This window comes from Lepidochelys kempii, chromosome 1, assembly GCF_965140265.1.
Source record: "Lepidochelys kempii isolate rLepKem1 chromosome 1, rLepKem1.hap2, whole genome shotgun sequence".
Lineage (NCBI taxonomy): Eukaryota > Metazoa > Chordata > Testudines > Cheloniidae > Lepidochelys > Lepidochelys kempii.
Window position 1 is genome coordinate 343,280,749 of NC_133256.1, and position 20,893 is coordinate 343,301,641.

Sequence of the window (20,893 nt, forward strand, 5' to 3'; positions counted from 1 at the left end):
GTCAGGGGTGCAGGCTCCGAGCGGCGCCTACCTCAAGCGGCTCCTGGAAGCAGCGGCGTGTCCCCTCTCCTGTTCCTACATGGAGGCACACCCAGGCAGCTCTGTGTGCTGCCCCGTCTGCAGGCACCACCCCTGCAGCTCCCATTGGCCACGGTTCCCAGCCAATGGGAACTGCAGGGGGAGGCTTGGAGCAGGGGCAGCATGCGGAGCCCCCTGGCTGCCCCTACATGAAGGAGCCAGAGGGAGGACATGCCACTGCTTCCAGGAGCCGCACAGAGTTGGGCAAGCCCCGGACCCCATTCCCCAGTAGGAGTTTAAGGGCCAGATTAAAACGTCTAGAGGGCTGGATGCGGCCCCCAGGCCGCAGTTTGTCCACCCCTGTCCTAATCCTGCCCTGTCCTAGTCCTGGGTTTCTGGCCGGGCCTGCTATGGGAGACGTGGTGCTAATGGATAGTTGTGCAGGATGTGTGGCTACGTCTACACGTGGAGCCGGGATGCGAGTCCCAGCACAAGCAGACTTACTCGCACTAGCTCTCCTCTAGGTAGCACACTAAAAATAATTGTGTAGCCATGCTCGCCACCCCAGTACAGAGTCATGGCGCCCAAGCGGGTCTGTACACAGTACTGCTGCTCCCCAATGCCCATGCTACCGTGGTGACACAAGTCGTTTTAGCGAGCTCTGTGAGTGACAGCTAGCGTGAGCGTGTCTCCTTGATCTGGGAATCACACCCCAGCGCCAAGCGTAGATATTGTCTTAGAGCCACTTAATTTCTTTGGGGAGCAGCTGCATCCTTTGTTATTCCAGTTCTAGACCATACACAGAGCTCCACCAATGGGCCTCTAGCCTGATTCTGCTCCCCTGAGCTATACCAGTGTTAGCCTACTCACAACTCTGCCAATACTGATCTGCTGCAGCTCTTTGCTATTCCACTTTTAGGCCACACCTAACTCTGCCATTGCACCGTTAGCTTGACCCGCTGCACCCTCTGATGTTCCAGTCCTGGCCGTAGAATCATAGACTATCAGGGTTGGAAGGGACCTCAGGAGGTCATCTAGCTCAACCCCCTGCTCAAAGCAGGACCAATCCCCAACTAAATCAATCATTATTACTGATGGGGGATGAGGCAGGACAGACTGCAGCTTGGTCTTCTGTAACCACTAGTTACCGTGAGTCATAAAGGCTGGGTCCAGAATCTCATGTTCACAAAGTCTTTGGCTCTGGGGTTTTGGTTCAAGCCCGTCATTAAATTACATAGCACATGCCACGTGAAGAATTCCAAAGCACTTTAAGACTAGCTTGCTGTATAGTGCATGTGCCTCACTGCCCTTTAATGGATGGAAGAAGAAAGGTTTAACTGTGTGTCACAGGCTCCATATTGCTACCTGTTAATGGAGATTCTCCTTTACCTCAAATAGCAAGGACCTGTGCTTTTGCAATCCTATCCCTGTTATCATGGAAATGTTCTCAGCAGCCACGGTGTGCAGCACAGTGAAAACCAGGAAGTCTTTGGATAGGTTACAATATTACACCAGGAGCTCTCTACTACAACTGCAATGCAGACATGTCTGGGGCAGAACCCTGCAATTGCCCCCACAATGTTGTCCAGCAGTTTACAGGAGGAAGTGAAGAATCGTGAACGCAATGGAAACTTCAGGAGGAATGTCATGATCTGAACTGGAATCTGGCCATTCTGCAGGGTCATGAATGTAAAAACTATGGGTTTTAACTTAGCAGGCTCAGCCTGTCTAGCTAGGCCTTTCCCATGTGCCATCGCAGCAAACCCGTTCTCAAGAACGGCCTAGCAGTTCTCCATGAGGGAGCCAGGTGCTTTGTGGATCACTTAATCTTTCAGTTACTCCAGAGTACTTCCTCACCTCTTGCTCTAGCAGAGCCACTGGCCCTTCACCTGCCAGGAATTAATGTGCCTCATTTGGAGACAATGTGCTAAAGGCTGAGATACTGAGGACTAATCTCTCTGCTCTTAGTGCACTTGGCCAGGTTTCAGCAGCTCAGTATCCCATGGATTAGCAATAGCCACCCTGCCAATGCTCTGACTCTCAGCCCTGGCAACCACCGTTTGGAAACTGGCACAGACCGACTCACAAAAAAATATCAATCCCAGCATGTGATGCTCCCGCACTCCCAACGCAAGGAGCAGACAGGAACATTTCTGGGCTGCCTGCAGTGGGATCGGCTCATTGAAGATGTGGTGCACTCAGACCCCAGCCAGCCAATCAGCAGCACTAGTGAGCTCTGAAGGAAGCTGAGGCCACCCCCTTCAACCAGAGGGGTGGGCTGCCCACGTGCAGGATCTTTGGGCCTGTAGGGGCAAAAGGAAGAGGATCCCAGAGGAGATGCCACCTAAAGCCTTGTCTGTGTACTGCGTTAACCACATGATCTTTAACAAAACCCAGGTTAGCTAATCAGACTTTATTTATGAACACCCCCACACCCTAAGCCCCGGCTTGAACTTTAAACCCTCCCAGGAGGGGAACTCTCTACAGAGCTTCAAACCCAGAGTCTGGCACAGCCTTGCCATCAAAGCCAGCCAGGCTTGGGGATCAAGGGATCTTCAATTCTGCTTCCTGGCCTAGAGGCCCAGGCTGGGCTGAAGCCACTGATTTATGGAATCACAGTTAACCTGTTATCCCCCAGCACCATCACTGCCTGGTATTTCCCCTTCTAAGATTTGGGCCCATCCCCTTGTCTTTGGAAACCAGACTTGGACCTCCCTCAGAGCCACAGTTCTTCCCCCTAATAGGAAGAGAGTTTTCCTTTTGGAAAGTGAATTATGCACCCACCCATCAGGTAAGCAAACAAGAGAACCTGGCAACACAGGCCCAGCCTAGCGCATCAACAACTGCGTAACACAAAGCAGAGAGAAGACTCCAGTGTGAGAATCACACGTGGTCTTTCCCTCCTAAGCCAACAAAGATGGAGAGGGCTGAGGAAGCACATTTGTCTCATTCACTGGTGACCTTCTGGCCCTTTCAGGAACAGCTCCAAGTGAGGACTCTGGATTCAGACCACCTCAGCTTTAGGGACAAGTTATCTGACACAGGAGCCCTGAGGAAGAAGGCAGGGCATGGTCAAAACGATTGGGTGGGGAGGCTGTTGGGACTTCACAAAGGGATAAGCAGAGATTTCCCCACTGGAAGAAAATCTCCAGTCCCAGCTCAGGCAGGAGCCCTGGAAAAGCAGCCTGAGATATAACTCAGTGCCCTTGCACAGTGAAAAGGTGCCCATAGCTTAGTTCAGCTTCCCTGTAAGGATGACTGAAGCAACAATAGCAAACAAGAGCGGGGAGGTGGAATTCAGCCCTGAGATCCCTGAGCTTTGGTGCGGAGGACTTCTACTTCCTGAAGAGCTGAAGGAGCCTGGTGGGTGCTCTCAACCAGCAGAGGGGCATAGAACATGTCCCATCACACTTCTGAAGCGAGAACTCAAGCGTGCGCGCACACATAACGCACACCATTGAGCCAGGTGTAGAGCTAGGCCAGCTGGCGTGTCCCTGAAGGATGCATCCCAGCACCGATGGCTGCATTGTTTCAGGCCCAGGACCAGCAGGTGATGAGCATGCCAAGTGAAGGGACTTAAATGTGCCTCTGAAGCACAAGTCAAAACTTGACATCTGCCTCTGAAATAAGAGATGGTACATACTAGGGCCTGATCGAAAGCGTCCCACTGACAATGGGCTTTGGATCAGGCTCTTAGACAGCTCTGTCTATCTGAGGGGCTCAAAGCACTTTACGTACATGAAGGTTGGCTAAATCTCAAGTTCAAAACACTTACATGCCTTGGAAAAACAGGTCCAGTCTCAGCAACATTAACTCAGCACTTTCAGCAATTTAGTGTGCGGGGAACTGTCAGGTGAGACCTTTTAACCCTAGGTGCTGCGTGAATGTGCCATGGAGAAGGGAGCTCTACAAATACATACAGAGATTGATGCTTCGGCCAGGATTTAGGCAATGCATTTAAGCACACTGTGACAGGGTTGGGCCAGATGGCTACAGGAGAGTGACAGAAGGCAGATATATTAGCCCAAGGTTGAGTAGGTCCCTTTTCCCTGGGTAAGGCAACAGGGAAGGTTCCAGAACAATCAGGAACTTTCTGGAAACAATTAAGACAGACAGGCCGATTAGAACACCTGCAGCCAATCAAGAAGCTGCCAGAATCAATTAAGGCTGGCTAATCAGGGCACCTGAGTTTAAAAAGGACCTCACTTCAGTTTGTGGCATGTGTGTGAGGAGCTAGGAGCAAGAGGCACTAGGATCTGAGAGTGAGAAAGCGTACTGCTAGAGGACTGAGGAGTACAAGCATTATCAGACACCAGGAGGAAGGTCCTATGGTGAGGATAAAGAAGGTGTTGGGAGGAGGCCCTGGGGAAGTAGCCCAGGGAGTTGTAGCTGTCACACAGCTGTTCCAGGAGGCACTCTAGACAGCTGCATTCCACAGGGCTCTGGGCTGGAACCCGGAGTAGAGGGCGGGCCCGGGTTCCCCCCAAACCACCTAACTCCTGGTCAGACACAGGAGGAGTTGACCTGGACTGTGGGTTCACGAAAATGGCCAAACTGAGGGCTGCTGTGAATCTCCGAGGTGAGCAAATCCGTCAATAAGCGCAAGACCCACTAAGGTAGAGGAGGAACTTTGTCACAACACACTAAACTGCTCTGCTGAATTGAGGCCTAAATCTCAGTGACATTGTTTGTAAAAGATCTTTGTCCCAGTACACTTGGTCAAAATTGTTCCTTCTTCCACTGCTGTGCAATGCCTTACCCACTTTCTATGGTCCTCCACCCCAGAAGTGGCTGCATTCCAGTGTTATAGATCCCAGTGTAAACACCCAGTAATAGTGGTATGAAGGGTGTTATATACACACAATAAATAGTATTTTAAGCCTCACAACACCCCTCTGAGATACGCTGATATTATGCTGATTTTAAAAATGAGGGAAACTGAGATACATGAAGGCCTTGGCATTGAATCTCAGAAAAGGAGTGGCTCATCAGGGAATAGAACCCTGGAGTCCTAACTCCCAGGACTGTTCCCTCTATGGCAATGGAGATGGTGACTAGGACTCTTCAGTCTGACGTCCACATGGGCCCCCTCACGCTGGTAGCAGCTTTCCAGCTGCCGGTACTGTTGTGCTCCCATCTCGTTGATAAAAAGCCTCCTTTCCCAGTGCTACGTGCTTGAGGGATGCCCCCTCATGTTTTTGCAGCTCTGCCCCAGTGATTTTATGGTTATTCACTATTGTTCCAGCTTTCTCAAAGGAATCCAACATTAAAATAGCTTTCCATATTCCTTGGGTAAGTTCCATCATCTCTGTCTGGGCAGCAGCCATGCGTTCATGTCATCTGAGCGATGCTGCCCCCACTGCTGAGCGCCTCAATCCCGTCTTCCCGACCTAGTTAATTAAAGCAGAATTGCTCAATAATTCCACTGAGCATTCTCGGGCACCTCTCGTGTGCACGGACAACTAATTTTTAGGGTGTTAGTACAGGGGGACTGGAACGAGAATATTAATTCCAGCTGCCGGGGAGAAAGCTTTGCTGGTTCACAAGTCTGTACGCAGGGCCAAGTCATAAGAGGTGCCACGCCCCCACAATTCTTATGAAAATCATTGGGTGCTGAAGGCTATTCAAGTACTTGAAGGATAGGACCCAGTTTTGGGGGTAGGGATCTAGAGTTAAAGCAACTTCCCTCCACTCCATATTCAGTGCTTGTGTAGTTATTATTATGTATCTATTGTGGTAGGACCTGGAAACCTCAACTAAGACCAGAGCCTCATTGTGCTAGGCACTGTATGCACACACACACACATACGGTAAAACATAGCCCCTGCTCAGACCAGCTGACAGTCACTAGACAAGGCAGACAAAGCGGAAGTACACAAATATTATCCTCATATTTCAAAGGGGAAACTGAGGCACCGAGTAAGTGATTTGCCCAAGGTCACGCAGGGAGCCTGTGGCAAACAGGGAATTAAACCCAAATCTCCTTGACTTCTAAAGCAGTGACTTAACCACAAGACCGCCCCCTTCCTCTTAGCCTGTCTGGACAAGGACAGGACCAAATTAATTTTTTCCCTTGGCATTGATTGAAATGTCAATTGAATGAGACCAAACGGTGTTTTATACTCTTTGGAACTACTGATATGGACAAGGGTCCATAAGGACACAGGGATCACAGCTCTGATCTAGTTAATGGATATTAGAGACACAAAGTGCTTTCGAATGTGCACAATTAGTTTCATCTGATAATTAGGTAAAGGGGTGAAAGCGCCTTTCTAGGAAATATGGTAATATGTATTGATTGGAAAATGGTACTGCTTTACCAGAGCCGGGATGCGATATAAAGTTAAAGGATTTTAATTAATGAAAAAGCTTTTTTATGAAATGACGATGTCATTCATGGAGAGAGCAGTCCGTGACCTCCAGTTAAGTGGAGACAATTTTTAATAGGGCACCACATGTAAGATCATTACTCGCTCTCCTCTGCTGAATAAATAATTAGCACTTATGGAAGAGCACAGGCGTGAGTCTATAGTTAATGCTCTGCCAGGGTTTTCCTATTCCATTTTCCTGGGGTGATAGACTTCTTCATGTAAAATCGGTGCTTCTGAAACTGGACAGGCCAGGAGACTGAGATCCTCTGGATATCCACAGAACAGGTACAGGACTCTCCACCAACATGACTCAACCCTGCCCTGGTGGGACCATATCAACATATGTGAGTGGAGATCCATGAGGGAGCCAGCTGGTGCTGGGGGAGAAGGTGATTTTTGTAAGACAGCCTGCACGTCCATTGTCCAGTAGATAGTGGATTATAGGCCTGATCCTATGCTCACTGAAATCAATGGCACACCTTCCATTGACTTCAGTGGCACAGGATTGGGTTCTAAGGCTTCTAGATTGTTTCACAAAGGCATTCAAACTGGCATCAGATAGTATCAACTGCGAACCGGGGCAGCATCTGAACTGGTGGTCTAGAATTGAAAGGCCCTGTGCCTATCACCTGAGCCATCTGTTTCCGCAAGGAAATGACTTTCTGTTTGTATATAAAGGTTAATCTGTTTTTAACTCATACAAGTGTAAGCAGAAATAAACATTAGCTCCTTTATTACTCTTCTGGCATTTGCACTACTTCCATTTGAAAACCGAGATGTAATGAATTCTAAATGTAGTCCAGAGCAGGAACTGTCAATCCTTTAATTGTTCAGTATGCATTACTGCTGACATGTTAGATGGAGTTATTTCTTTTTACAGAGACTCTATCAACTTAAGTTGGGCCCCAAATGGATGGTGAGTTTACAACACTTGGTAATGATTCTGCTACCAAAGCAGCTGGGCACTCCAAAAATGATTAAATCAGAGTGAACTAAATTTACCTTCATCCCAAGCCAATGCTCCTTTCACTGTTAATGATTTAGCAGAATAGCTCTTCTGAACCATAGACCATCTAGGGCAGATGATTCAGCGCTCCACATGGCGTTTCACTCAGGGGCTCCAAAGCAGCAGGACTTGATTAGCCTGACAGCCACAGCAGAGCAGACAGGACCTTGCAAATGTGTCTTTTATTAAGGAGGAAATATGTAACTCAGGCCCCACCTAAACTGTGCTACAGAGAATTCACTGCTAATGGGACAGATCCTGAGCCATTGACGTCAGTGGAGTGTTCTGATATGCACTTCAGTGGGAACAGCAGCCGGGCTTTTCAACTAAGGCAAGTTTTATTTTCTGTCTATTTTGGTCCTCACCATGGCATCTGTCTGCATGCCTAAATTCTGGCTGTAAACTTTCTCCTGCAGAACTGGGAACCCCAACAGAGCAGCACTGTCCAATACTCAGAAAAAGTGAAACTGAATAGACAGGCTAACCAGGCCAGCCTTGCTGCCCAAGTTGAATGAAGTGCACAAAGCATACAAACCTCATCTAGGAGGGCAAAGTGGATAAAATTCCTTCAGCTTATGGTGGTGTTAGCAACACACCAAAGGGCATTTCTTCTTTTAACTCTGTGATTATAGATCCATTCACACCCCTTTTAGTGAATTTGGTAAAAGCTAGCCGAATCCAATGAAAAAAAACAGAGAAAAGCAACATTATCCACTGAAACGTCATACAAATATTGATTTCCTCATGAAGAGCTTACTCGGATGCCCTGAGAGTGTCAATACGCAACATTAAAATTTCACAGGTTCTTGACCAAGGTGACTTTCCCTAAGTAAGAATGATCTACACATCAAGCCAGCCCACTGATCCTGCCATGTGGCAGATGTGTGGGCTTTCAGGAACCCATCCCTCTGCTGGATCAACAGAAAAGCACCCTTCATCCATATTATCCTCTGTTACACATGAAGGGAAACTGAGGTACATAGAGCTTAAATGATTAGCCCAAGGTCCCAGTAAATCAGCAGAAGAAACAGGAAAAGAACCCAGAAACCTAGATACCATGGTGATGGGCACTTTGCAAATACAATAGGCAGATCCCTGACACTGGTGCACTGCATTAGCCAACAGCCACATTCTCTCTTAGGGCCCGATCTAACAACAACTGAAGCCAATGGTATTTTTTTCTATTGACTTCAATGGGAGTTGCATCAGGCCCTTAATCCCTCATGACTTTGTGATTGCAGAGAATTTCCTCTGCATCGCATCTCAGGACGCAGATGGGTTAAAGTGAATGTAAGTCACATCAAGCCTGATTGTGAAGAGCCCTTGGCTGTAGAAAACAAAGCACTGAGTGTCTATTGGCTGCACATCTCTGTTTCCTTTCCTGCAACCCCTTTGCATTTTGCTTCTACTCATCCATATGCCCTAATGCCCTGAACTCTCAGAATCAAGCCCAGTAGCATTAGTGGGATAAATAAAACCAGGGCTGGTCTCTGCCGGGGTCCCAAGTGCTAGTCATGCTCCAGAGTCTGTCTTTTTCAGTGTGGTTTCGTGGTTAGAGCACAGGACAGGGTCAGGACTTCTGGCTTCCCTGTTCTCAGCTTAATCTCTTAATGCCTCAGTTTCCCCATCTGTTAGACAGTATAATAGCAATAAAGGCGCTGTGCTATCTAAGTGCAGAGTGTCATCATTATTCCCTTTCCTCTCCAATCCTCCTCCTCTCTCAGGAATGTCATGGGGGAATAAAAAATCATGAGATGCTCTGAAAACCTGAGAGAGACCTCCCACCTCCGCCCGACTGAGGCTAGGAATACAATGCTAATGTTATTGTCTCAACCACTCCATTATCCAAATAGCCCCCTCACGAGTTTCCTGGTGCATTTGCAGGCACATTAGTATAATGGGGCTGGTAAACAGCTGCTGCCTTCCACCCCAGATGCACGTCAGCAGTGGAAAAAGCAATGATGATCCCTGTCTATCTCATAGGGCTCTCACTAATTTTAGGGAAGCTTGAGCACACCAGGGTTGCAGAATCAGGTCTATATGGTGTAAAACCCTTTGAGATTCTATGTAAGCGTGCATAGATATATGTGACAGGCATGTATTTTGGCACACATTTGTCCACCATATTAGAAATAAAGACACCTTATACTGTCTAGTTTATCATTTATAAACCATAAGGTTTCTGCTCAAAACACTGGGACCAATTCTCTATCGTGGCCCCCTTGCACTCAATTTCTGGCATACATCTGGCAGACTCAGAGAAGCTGGGAATTTCCTTAACATAGGGAAACACCAAGGATCGTACAATATACAGATCAGCTCTGTGCTTCCCTCCACCATGCATTCAGCCCTCCTTCGCCCTCCCCCTCCCCCACCCCGCATACGGGGTCTGGCTGGACCATTGCTACACCTCCGCTATTTCCAGAGACTGGAAGGAGCCCACGGAGTCATAGATTCCAAGGCCAGAAAGAACCATTGTGATCACGTCTGACCTCCTGCATAGCACAGGCCAGAGAACATCCCTGAAAAAATTCCTTTTGAACTACATATATCTTTCTTTAAAAATTGCCAGTGACCCTTGGAAAATTGTTCCAACATTAATCACCCTCATTGTTAAATGTTTATGCATTATTGCCAGTCTGAATTTGTCTAGCTTCAACTTCCAGCCACTGGATCTTGTTATACTTTTGTCTGCTAGTCTGAAGAGCCCATGATTAAATATTTGTTCCCCATGTAGGTACTTACAGACCATAATCAAGTCACTTCTTAACCTTCTCTTTGTTAAGCTAAATAGATTGACCTCCTTGAGTTTACCACCACATGGCATGTTTTCTAATAATTCATTCTCATGGCTCTTCTCTGAACCCTCTCCAATTTACCAACAGCTTTCTTGAGACAGCTGGGTAAAAGTTAGAGCAGCCCTAAGGGAGCTCTGACTTACACCAGGTAGAAGAAGCAGAGAAGTGCAAAGGTGCCATAAAGCTTTTGCTCCCTGCACCAAGCAGGCCTCAGCTGGAGCTGTGGATTGAGAAGATTATAATTCCTCATGTTTAATATTAAGCCTGGGGTAAATTTGAACCAGATAAGACAGATTGTTTTTTTCTGGGGTAGCATGGGTAGGTAGAAATAAATGGCAAACAAAAAATTCATCTCACTGAGGTATGTGACAAATTTCCAGGCATCTGATCTAGGCCCAAAACAAATACCAATTTTTCAAGAGAATCTCATCTACCCAATAAAAAAATTGCCTATTGCTTCTGTAGGACTCAGGGGGGGAATTGGAGATGAGCCCCCTCCCCATCAAATAATCTCCCCCATTTTTGCTTTTGAGAAAAACAGACCAAAACCTGCAGTTTTTCACCTTGTGCGCAATTTCCCTCCCCCTCTCTCAATACCTGCATCTATGAACTTTCATTGTTGGAGCTGGGGGGGAGTCAGAATTAAAAGCCTCAAAAATCTTGCTGCATCTAGAAAGAATAACCCCCCTAAATCCTTCAGAACAGGTTCCCATTGGGGCAGGTGGAAGAGTCGGTGAATCCGGATGGTTATCTGCTATATGTGAATTTTATGCCACAATTAGTAGTAAGTGGATTGATTGTCTGTTTAAAAAAGAAATACAGTCTGATGGAGAAAAGGGAAGGCCGTCTGGCCTGTGTGGGAATGGGGAGAACCTGTAATAACCTGTCCACGCAAAAACCTGTCCATTCAACTGGGCTTCTCCTGTGCTACTTGCTCCTATTGCCTGACTCTGGTCTGCTGGTAACCTGACCCTGCCTGCCTCCCGACACCTCTCAGTCTGCCCCCAGCATATCTCAGATTCTAACCTTCTGGCATCTGACCCGGCCTGGATTCCAACTCCTGCTCTGACCACTATGTCAAACCGCCCACATCCTGGCCGTGGCAGCCTCTTGAGTCCCTAGATCCTAGATCCCTAACCCCTCCATCGGATAGGAATGCTGGCAGTGTTCACGTGGCCACCTTAAAGTTGCAGAAACAATATCATGTGACTTAGGTGACCAATCACATTCTGCGTTTAGTCAAAGCAAGCACAGTAGTTCACAGACATTCCATGGGCTGAATTCCACATCACAGGGGGTTTCACATCAGGGGGTCAAACAACTACGAATAACCACGAGGCTTGTGCAAATCAAAGCCTGCGGATAAGATGTTACCAGAAAACAAAAGCTAAGTCAATTTGCTAGATGGGAAATAAATAATTAGCTGGGAATAACAAGTAGGAGTGAAATGCACCTCTGTGCAAAGCGCCATTCAAGTATTCAAAATAGGGCTGAAGTGCCTCGGATTTCTCAAAGTGGAGGAGTATGCCCGCTGCGAGGGACTAGCCGGAGGCATGGACAGATGTCTCAATCATTCACCAGTCTCGGCTTTCATTTAGAAAAAGAATCCTCGAACTGTTAGGACGGCGAAGAGAACCTTCAAAATGTGATGGACGCCTGCTTGAATTTGCGGTGAGCCTGAAACAACAGCTTTGAGGTGCAAACTGCCTCAATCATTTCAGTGGGTGCTCACTGAGATGCTAATAATGATACTTGAGATGTGCACACTGTTACTTGTTTGTCTCATGGCTCACAGACGCATGTAAGAAAGGACAGGAGGGATCGTATTAAGAAAATTTACACCAGTGTGGGACATGTCCCGTCCGCCCAGAGGGGAGAGGGGTGGGCACTAAGGACCAGCCAAGGGTGAAGTGTGTGGAAAAGGGTAGGTCTTTGTTAACACATGGCAGAGCTACATGGGGGAGTGACTGGATTTATTTTCCTGAAGGTGAGAGCTCAGCTTTCCAGCTGTTGAATTGCAAGAAAGGCAGACAGGCCCTTAGCTCCCATACAAGTCTCTTCCTGAGTATTTCTGTGCAACAGTCGTGCCCCCAACTGCTACCCTGCCCAAGATGCCCAGGCTGCTGTCAAACAAGGGGATTAACATCAGATGGGCCCCAGCACAAGAAAATTCTAGAAGTGTCTCTGTTTACCGCCAGCCTGTCTTGGGGACTGGTGTTTCCAATCAATTAGACACGTCACTGGAAGATTTCTCTGCTAATTATTTGAGTTTATTATTTCTAAAGCCAGGTTACACTCAGAATTCCAGAGGTCAAATGGGGTCACGCAGCCAATCAGTTCCACATTTTCCTAAGCGAAAAGGCCCAGCGTAATCAGTCACTGCCAAGTGGTTCATAATGACCAACCCACTAGTTAATGGCCCGAGGCGAAAGCCTTAGGGGCAGTTAATGCTCTTAGAGAGCAGGAGAGAGACAGGCTGAAACTAAAGGCAAATGGCCACTTTGGAAGATATTACAGGACCGACAATGGAAAGGAGACAGCAGCCCCTCCTCAGCCGTCTGTAGATGGGTTTGCTTCTTATGCCAAACGGCTGGCAGGTCAGGGACCCAACCTAGGCTGTTGCTTTGCTTCGCCCAACTGCTTCAAGCCAGGAGTCCTGGGCTCATTTCCTTGGGGGAGGGGAAACAAGCAACCTTCTTTGGAAGGGCTCTTCCACTGGAGCCTGATACAATTGGAACATGCCTGTGGAGTTTGATGGCTCAGGATCCAAACAGTAAAGGGTGTTGCATTTCCAAAGCACTGCACTAGGAATGCCCCATTCACACTCCTGCGAAGTGAATCAGTAGCATCCCCATTTTAAAGATGGGGCAAATGCAGGCCAGAGAGAAAAAGTGACTTCCCAAGGTCACACAGCACAAGGACAGGAACTCAGCAACCCACTGGGCCATACACAAACTGTGAGCTCTGCCCTCCACCTCTCCCCCCACACATGGATTTAATGCTGGCAAAAGGAGTCGGCTTGAGGGCCTGTTTCTACAGGCCAGGGCAGCACACGGCATGCTTCCCCATGCTGTGGCCCAGCAATGGGTCACACCTCTGCCCTGAAGAAACCACTGTAGAAGGGAAAGTAACTCAGCCTTGACGGCACCCTGTAGAGGCTGCCAAGCAGGGGGCAAGCAAACCCAATCTCATTTTGCATTGCCCACCAAACGGCCATGAGAATGTTGGGTCTCTACTGATTTGGACTAGTGACCTATAGGTGGAAACCACCACTCCCGTACCAAGTCCACTGAGAAGCCCATCTCTTGTACTGCATGTATATCCTCAACATGTAGGCAGTGCAGCCTGATTGCTTTGCTCTTCCCTCTTGGGTTATTCCTATTTTAGGACTGAGGAAACCCCAGAGCCCACAACAATCCAACCCAGTCATTGCACACAATAAAGACTAAAGGATTGCATCTTTGCAAGGGCGCCGAGGGTTCAATGTTCAGTGTCCCACCCCAAGGTCAGCGTGCAGTTTTCAAGAGGGGTTACGGCAACTGTAAAACTAACCTCGGGGAGCTGATTGTTTATTCTCTCTCGAGGGCTTCCAGAGCAGATGGCTCCACCTCAAAGCCAAAAGAGGGTTTCTCTAACTGCCAGCCCTGTACATGCCACCCAGGAGATGACACTCACATCGGCGTCTTTCACCCTCAACGGGTACAAAGGCTTTGTACCTGGAACTCAGCTGTGACGTGTGGAGGCAGAATAGAAACCAGCTGGCTCTCCCATAGCTATGTAAAGTTATGATGGCATATATCACATTGGTAGATGTGCAGGTAAATGAACCTCTGATAGTGTATAAGTAGGGATGTATAAGTAGGGGCATTGCCAGCAGATCGAGGGACGTGATCGTTCCCCTCTATTCGACATTGGTGAGGCCTCCAATTCATCTCCAGCAATAATTACTATAAGACAGAAAATAAAACAATGAAAGGAGAGGTACATAGCAATATTACTAAACTGGGAAGTTGTGTTTACATTACACACAAGAGTGGCCAGACACCTTCGCTCACAGAATGACCTTTCTTTTAGATGATGAGAAGATCAAAAAACAAGAAAGAACCAACGTAAAGTGTGCACAAGAGAGAGCAGTGCGTCTCTCTCTTCAGACAGTCTACACTGAGCTCTGACAACAAAATGGCTACCGAACTTTGTATGTGTGAAGGAAGCTTAGAAATTTAAAGGTGCAGTGTATAGATACTAAAAGGCATCTGACTTTGTTAATGTCATGCAGCACAGCAGAACTGGTATGATGAAATTCTCAGAGACAGCAATTGTTTTCTTCTACGATAGCAAGGTTCAATAAGCACCAACAGAAGCAGCTTCCAAACCCCATTGAAAATGGGAAGGATGTGGGAACCAAGCAGTGCACTCTCACCCACCCAACTCCACAAATGATCTGGGGCTCTGATTCAGGAAGCACTTAAGCACAGGCTTAACTTTAAATATCTACTCAACTACAATTGTGTTGAAATACCTAAAGCCCCATCCTTGTGGGCACTGGTGCTCTATCCTCCAGGATTGAGTGGAATAGCAAAAGGGGGGAAGGGGGTGATTAACAAATGATGGTTTGAAGTGACCTGAAAACATAAGGCACTTGAGAGGAGGAGACGTGACTGTCAGAGCAATTGGTGGAGACAGATGTTTGATGGAGTCCAGGATTAGAGAGCTGCCAGGCTCCTCATGTAATCACCGGCTTCTTAGATTCCCTCTTTTCTCCTCTCCCAGCTCTATTCCAGGGTCGGGGGGAGGGGGAGATGGAGATTTTCAGATTTGCCACTAAATTCCTTGAGATTAGAAGGAGGTGGCTTTCTGAGCTGCACTTAATACGCTGACCTCTTCCCAACTGCAACCACAAACAGCCAATCTGCCTCCGGTTCGAGCCATGGGAAATCCATGAATGGGAAAAGAGGAGGAGGAGAAGAATTAAAAACAGGCACTTTGGTTCTAATTCCAAGGCTCCTTTCGGGGTCCCAAGGTGGTTCAGACATTTCACAAAATGTGCTGGGTGTTTTCACATAGGCCATCCCACTGCAGAGCAAACCCATGGCCCATCTCGCCAAGTATCCTGTCTCTGTCAATACCAGAGAATTTGTAACGCACCTGATCAGGCAACACTATGCCACGGAGGAAATGTCTGCTTAACTTTCCAACTGGGGATCAGTTCATGCCCTGAAACGTGAGGCTCAACAGCCCTTATTTCCATCCCAGTGAATGGCACCATCAATTCTATTCTTCTTCATCTGCATGTCTAGTTCTTTTCTTGAATCTCAGTAACATCCTGCAGCAGGGAGTTCCACTGATCCATTAGACATTGCTCTTAGGAAATATTACCTTTCTCCCAGATTAAATCTGTCAGCTTTTAATTTCATTGTGTGCCTTCTCTTCCTTGCATTATGGAGAAAAGTTGCCTCTGAGCAGCATAAGGAGGAACTATCTTGGAGCTGCAAGAATTCTTTCGCAGCCCAAGAGCTGAAGGCTTAAATTCAGCATTGGCAGGGGGGTTAAGGAAACTAACAACCAGATGAGACTCAAATAGCACCACAGCTGGTAGTCTTAAAGCTTTGGTTATAGACCTAATGCAGCACACTTAGGAGAGTAAACAACTACAGTATTGTCATGTGGCCACTCTGAGTGAATAGGAATCTTTTAAAGGTAACGACTGTACCAAGTGCTATATCACCTTGAAATAGTCACATCTGAATGGCACAGCAGCACCCCAAAGGCTGCTGCTTTCCACTGCGGCACACAGAGAGGAAGGATGGTCAACTTGTTAGGTCACAAGTCTGAGACTCCCTAATTCAATTCCCTGCTTTGCCACAGACTTCCTGTGTGTGCCATGGGCACGTCTCTTAGTCTCCTTGTGCCTCAGTTCCCCCTCTGTACAATGGGGCTCTGTAGATAAACACATTAAAGATTGTGAGGTGCTCAGATACTATGACAATAGGAGCCCCATATAAATACCTTAGATAGAATCCAGTGGCAAAGTTCTAAACCTTGTATCATTCTTGTTGTTCTTCTCTGGACTCTCTCCAATTGATCCACATCTTTCTTAAAGTGTAGCACTCAGACCTGGACACAGTACTCCAGCTGAGGCCTCACCAGTGCCAAGCAGAGTGGGACACTTACCTCCCGTGTCTTCCTGACAACATTCCTGTTAATACACCCCAGAATATTAGCCTCTTTTGCAACTGCATCACACTGTTGACGCATATTCAATTTTGCCATCTGCTATAACCTGCAGATCCTTTTCAGCAGTCCTGCCCAGCTGTTCCCCATTTTTTATTGTTGTGCATTTGATTTTTAATTCCTAAGTGTATCGGTTTCCACTTATCTTTACTGAATTTCATCTTGTTGATTTCAGATCAGTTCTCCAACTTGTCAAGGTCATTTTGAATTCTAATATTTTCCTTTGAAGTGCCTGCAACCCCTCCCATCTTGGTGTCATCCGCAAATTTTATAAGCATACTCTCCACTCCATTGTTCAAGTCATTAGTGAAAATTTTGAACAGCACCAGACCCAGGACTGACCCCTCCAGGACCTCACAGAATACGCCCTCCCAGTCTGACAGAGAACCATTGATAACTACTCTGAGCACAGTCTCTAAAACAGTTATGCACCCACCTTATATGAATTTCATCCAGACCACATTTCTGTAATTTGCTTATGAGAATATCATCTGGGACTGTGTCGAAAGCCTTACTAAAATGAAGATATATCCTGTCTACAGCTTGCCCCTATCCACAAGGCCAGTAACCCTACCAAAGAAGGCAGAAGCAGATGAAGGTCTCCTGGAGCCCTGAGCCAGAGCAAGTGGGGGGGCCCAGGCTCCAGAACCGTGGCTCCAGCCCACCCCTTCTGCCCACAGTCCCTCCCCCATTCCGCACCTTCTGCCTGTGATCATGCCCCCATTCCGCCCCTTCTGCCTGCAGCCCCACCTATGGCCCCACCCCATTCTGTCTCTTCCCCTGCGGACCCACCCTTGTTCCACCCATTTCACCCCTTCCCCTGAGGCCCTGCTCCTGTTTCGCTTATGGTCCCATCTCATTCTGCCCCCCGCCCACTGCGGCCCCACACCTGTTGGCTCCTCTCTCACCCTCCCTCCCAGTACGGCCCCAAGACCAAAGAAGCTCTGTTCCCCTGCCATAGTCCCAGGGCCACAGGGGTAGTGAGAGCTCCTCCAGTCCCAGGGGTTGCAGCAGGGGGTCTGGGCCCCGCGGTGGGTTTCTGCTGCAGCACCCTTTTTCCGGGGCCCCCTCAATTGCTTGGGGCCCATTGGCTAATCCACCACTGAAAGAAGGAAATTAGGAAAGTTTGGCATGATTTGTTTTTGACGAATCCGTGCTGGCTGTTCCTTACAACCCTATTATTCTCTAGGTGATTAAAAACGGATTAATAATTTGTTCCACTATCTTTCTAGGTATCAAAGTTATGCTGATGGTCTATAATACCCTGGATATTCTTTGTTCCCCTTTTTAAAGATAGGTGCTATGTTTACCCTTCTCCACTTCTCTGGGAGCTCACCCATGTTTCATGAGTTCTCAAAGATAATCACTAGGAATTCAGTGATTGCCTTAGCTACTTCCTTATGTACCCTAGGATGAATTTCATTAAGCCCTGCAGACTTGAATACGTCTAACTTATCTAAATATTCTTTAACCTGTTCTTTCCTTATTCTGGCTTCTGTTCCTTCTCCCCTTGTTGTTAATATTAATTGTGTTAAGTATCTAGTCACAATTTACCTTTTTGATGAATACTGATTCAAAATAAGCATTAAACACCTCAGCCTTCTTGATGTCATCAGTTATTAGCTCTCCTTCCCTGCTAAACAGAGGAGCCACAATTTTCCTTGTCTTTCTCTAGCTCCTAATGTATTTATAAAAGCTCTTCTGATTGCCTTTTATGTCTCTTGCTAGGCATAACTCATTTTGTGTCTGAACAGATGGCAGAAAGGGGAAAGAAGTGGAGATGGATCACCTACATCCCCTCATACAACAGGAGTTCCTTGATGGTCCATTGCTGTTCTGTAGACCTCAGTTCTATTAAGACCATCATGATTTTTAACCGCTCCTTGCACATTATCTATGTAGCTATCTGGCCCTCAATCCTGTACAACATGAGAATCTCCTAATCATTAATGGAGTTAATTTCCCCATCTGTGAGCTAAGGGACTGTCCTTTTGCCCACTTTACAGACAGGGAACTGAAACACAGAGAGACTTGCCCAAGGTCACACAAGAAGTTTGTGATACAACTAGAAATGAAACCCAGATCTCCTGAGGCCCTGTCTGGTCTTCTAACCACAAGACCAGCCTTCCTTCCAATACACCATGTCTGATAATACCAGATCCATGAATAAATGGAGAACTTCAATCCATCCCCTTTCCCCAGCACCAAATTTGCTTGAAAAAGCATTCCCATGGCAACGAAGAGCTACATCCACGCATAAAGAGGCTACAGATGAGGCCACCAAACACAACGATGAAATTCCAAACACAAATGCTGCCCGGCAGAACTGAGCAGACAAATACTGCACACCAGCCACTGGAATCTCTTCTCCTCCTTTGAATGGGACATTCTGTGCATCTCAACTCCCTCTCCCTGCTGCCCATGGCACCCTTACTCAGCCCCATCCAGGCTCCTAAATGGAGCAGGCAGCACAGCCCAGGGAACACTGAAGCACTGGCTGCTCCTTCGATGTCTGCATGCTGGCAACAGAAGAGTTAACACAGGGCTAAATTATGACTGTTTGCCATCATATGCATTGTGCTGATAAAGAAATTATTTCAAGAGAGTCAGCAGCTCAATATGCTGCCGTTTTGCCTTTGGGCCAGAGAGCTTTTATCATACTTGGCCGAGAAATACAGGCAGGCTTGATCTACACACGCCTAGTGCCTTTCCCCTTTCCAGCTTAGCACTAGGCCAGTGTGGTGCTGACTCTGTCATTTCTTTGAGGGGATCCACCTGATTTTATTGAACAGGTACTTAACGAGGCAAAGGGGAGGGCAGGGGAAGACTGAGAGTTAGCACTTAACGAATCGCTAAGCATTATGCCTGGGACTGGTAGGGACAGAAGAAAAGAGAGAGAACACAAATCACATCAAATCTTTGTTGAAAACTGGGACCAAACTCAAACCATTCCCAGGTACTGAAAATCTTCACGGAACTTTCAGCTCCTACCCCCTGGTCTATTGTTTCTGGCCTGGGATGGGAGCAGGTGTACCCAATTACAGAAAGATCTCTCCCTCCTTTGGATAATGACAGGTTTCAGAGTAACAGCCATGTTAGTCTGTATTCGCAAAAAGAAAAGGAGTACTTGTGGCACCTTAGAGACTCACCAATTTATTTGAGCATGAGCTTTCGTGAGCTACAGCTCACTTCATCAGCTTGCATCCGATGAAGTGAGCTGTAGCTCACGAAAGCTCATGCTCAAATAAATTGGTTAGTCTCTAAGGTTCCACAAGTACTCCTTTTCTTTTTCCCTCCTTTGGATTTTTTGTGATATTTGATTTTTTTTTCTTAAAACATCAGCTCCCAGAGTCATGGGATAATAGGAGAATCTCAGCTTTCATTTTTAAAGCAAGTACATTTCTAGGCCTCATGGCTGTGGAGAACTGGGAAATGTGACCCGAGTGTAATCTAAGGGCACAGAGACCGGAATGCAAATAAAAAGAAATCCAGTTTAAAAAAAAAATCTTATAATTTTTAAGCCAATCTTGTTATTTTCAGGCACTGACTCGTGATTTTGGAACACCTGGGATTAGCCATACTATTGAGGACACATATATGCAATAACTCACACATTTCAAACTTTCCATTTGTTGGCATCATTTCGTCTGTGAGAAACGGTGGGAATTGCAGCCTATGATGTAGATGGTTTGCAATGTCTCATGTGACTGAATAGTCCAATCCGAGATTTGCATGATCTTTGGCAGTTATTGCAAATGTCTGTATCTTGGCTGGAGGCTGCTTGCTTCCTATGGGCTCTTTTCTCTTCAAACTGTAGGAGCCAGCTTCTGTCATGGAGTTTGATACCCTGATGGAGACGATGGCATCACTTGTTATGATCACTTGCCAAGACTTCCCATTGGTCAGAATCAATTCCAAATTCCTTCATATCTCGCTTGCATGTGTCTTTCTAGTGAAGCTTGGGAAGTCCTGTTGCTCTTGTTCCCGGTGATAGCTCCCCGAAGAGCATGTCCTTGGGTATGCATCCATCTTCCAGCCTACTCAGATGGCCCAGCCACCGCAGTCGTCTTTGCTTGATCAGGGCTGTCACACTTGGCAAATTTGCCCTTTGAAGAACTTCTGCATTGGTGACTTTATCCTGCCATTTGGTGTTAAGTATGTGGCGTAAACAGCATAGGTGGAAACTGTTTAACTTTTTCTCCTGAGGAGCATAAGTTGTCCATGTTTCCCCACCATACATGAGAGTGGTGAAGAGGCAGGCATGGTACACTAGCATTTTGGTCTTGATGGTCAGCTTTGAGTTGTTCCATGCTCTTTTAGTTAGTCTGCTAAAGGTGGTGGCAGCCTTTCCAATGAGAACATTTAGTTCTTCTTCCAGTGAGAGGTTGGTGGTCACTGTAGAACTTAAACAGCTGAATGTCTGGACTACTTTTAGCTGGTTTGCATTTAAGGTAATTGAAGGATCTTGT

At 47.0% G+C, this 20,893-nt stretch overlaps 1 protein-coding gene across 2 annotated transcripts in view; it reads right to left on the bottom strand.

The window, feature by feature from the left end:
* PLXNA4 (plexin A4) overlaps window positions 1-20,893 on the bottom strand; it is a 578,455-nt gene that overhangs the window by 277,573 nt on the left and 279,989 nt on the right. The window contains exon 4 of one of the 2 annotated variants that reach the window (XM_073328858.1): window positions 14,093-14,140. The exons of the other annotated variant lie outside the window; for it this stretch is intronic. Within the exon in view, the coding sequence (XP_073184959.1) occupies window positions 14,138-14,140 (3 nt within the window). The 3' untranslated portion in view covers window positions 14,093-14,137. Of the gene's footprint in view, window positions 1-14,092; window positions 14,141-20,893 lie in introns of those variants that run through there. 2 annotated transcript variants of the gene reach the window in all.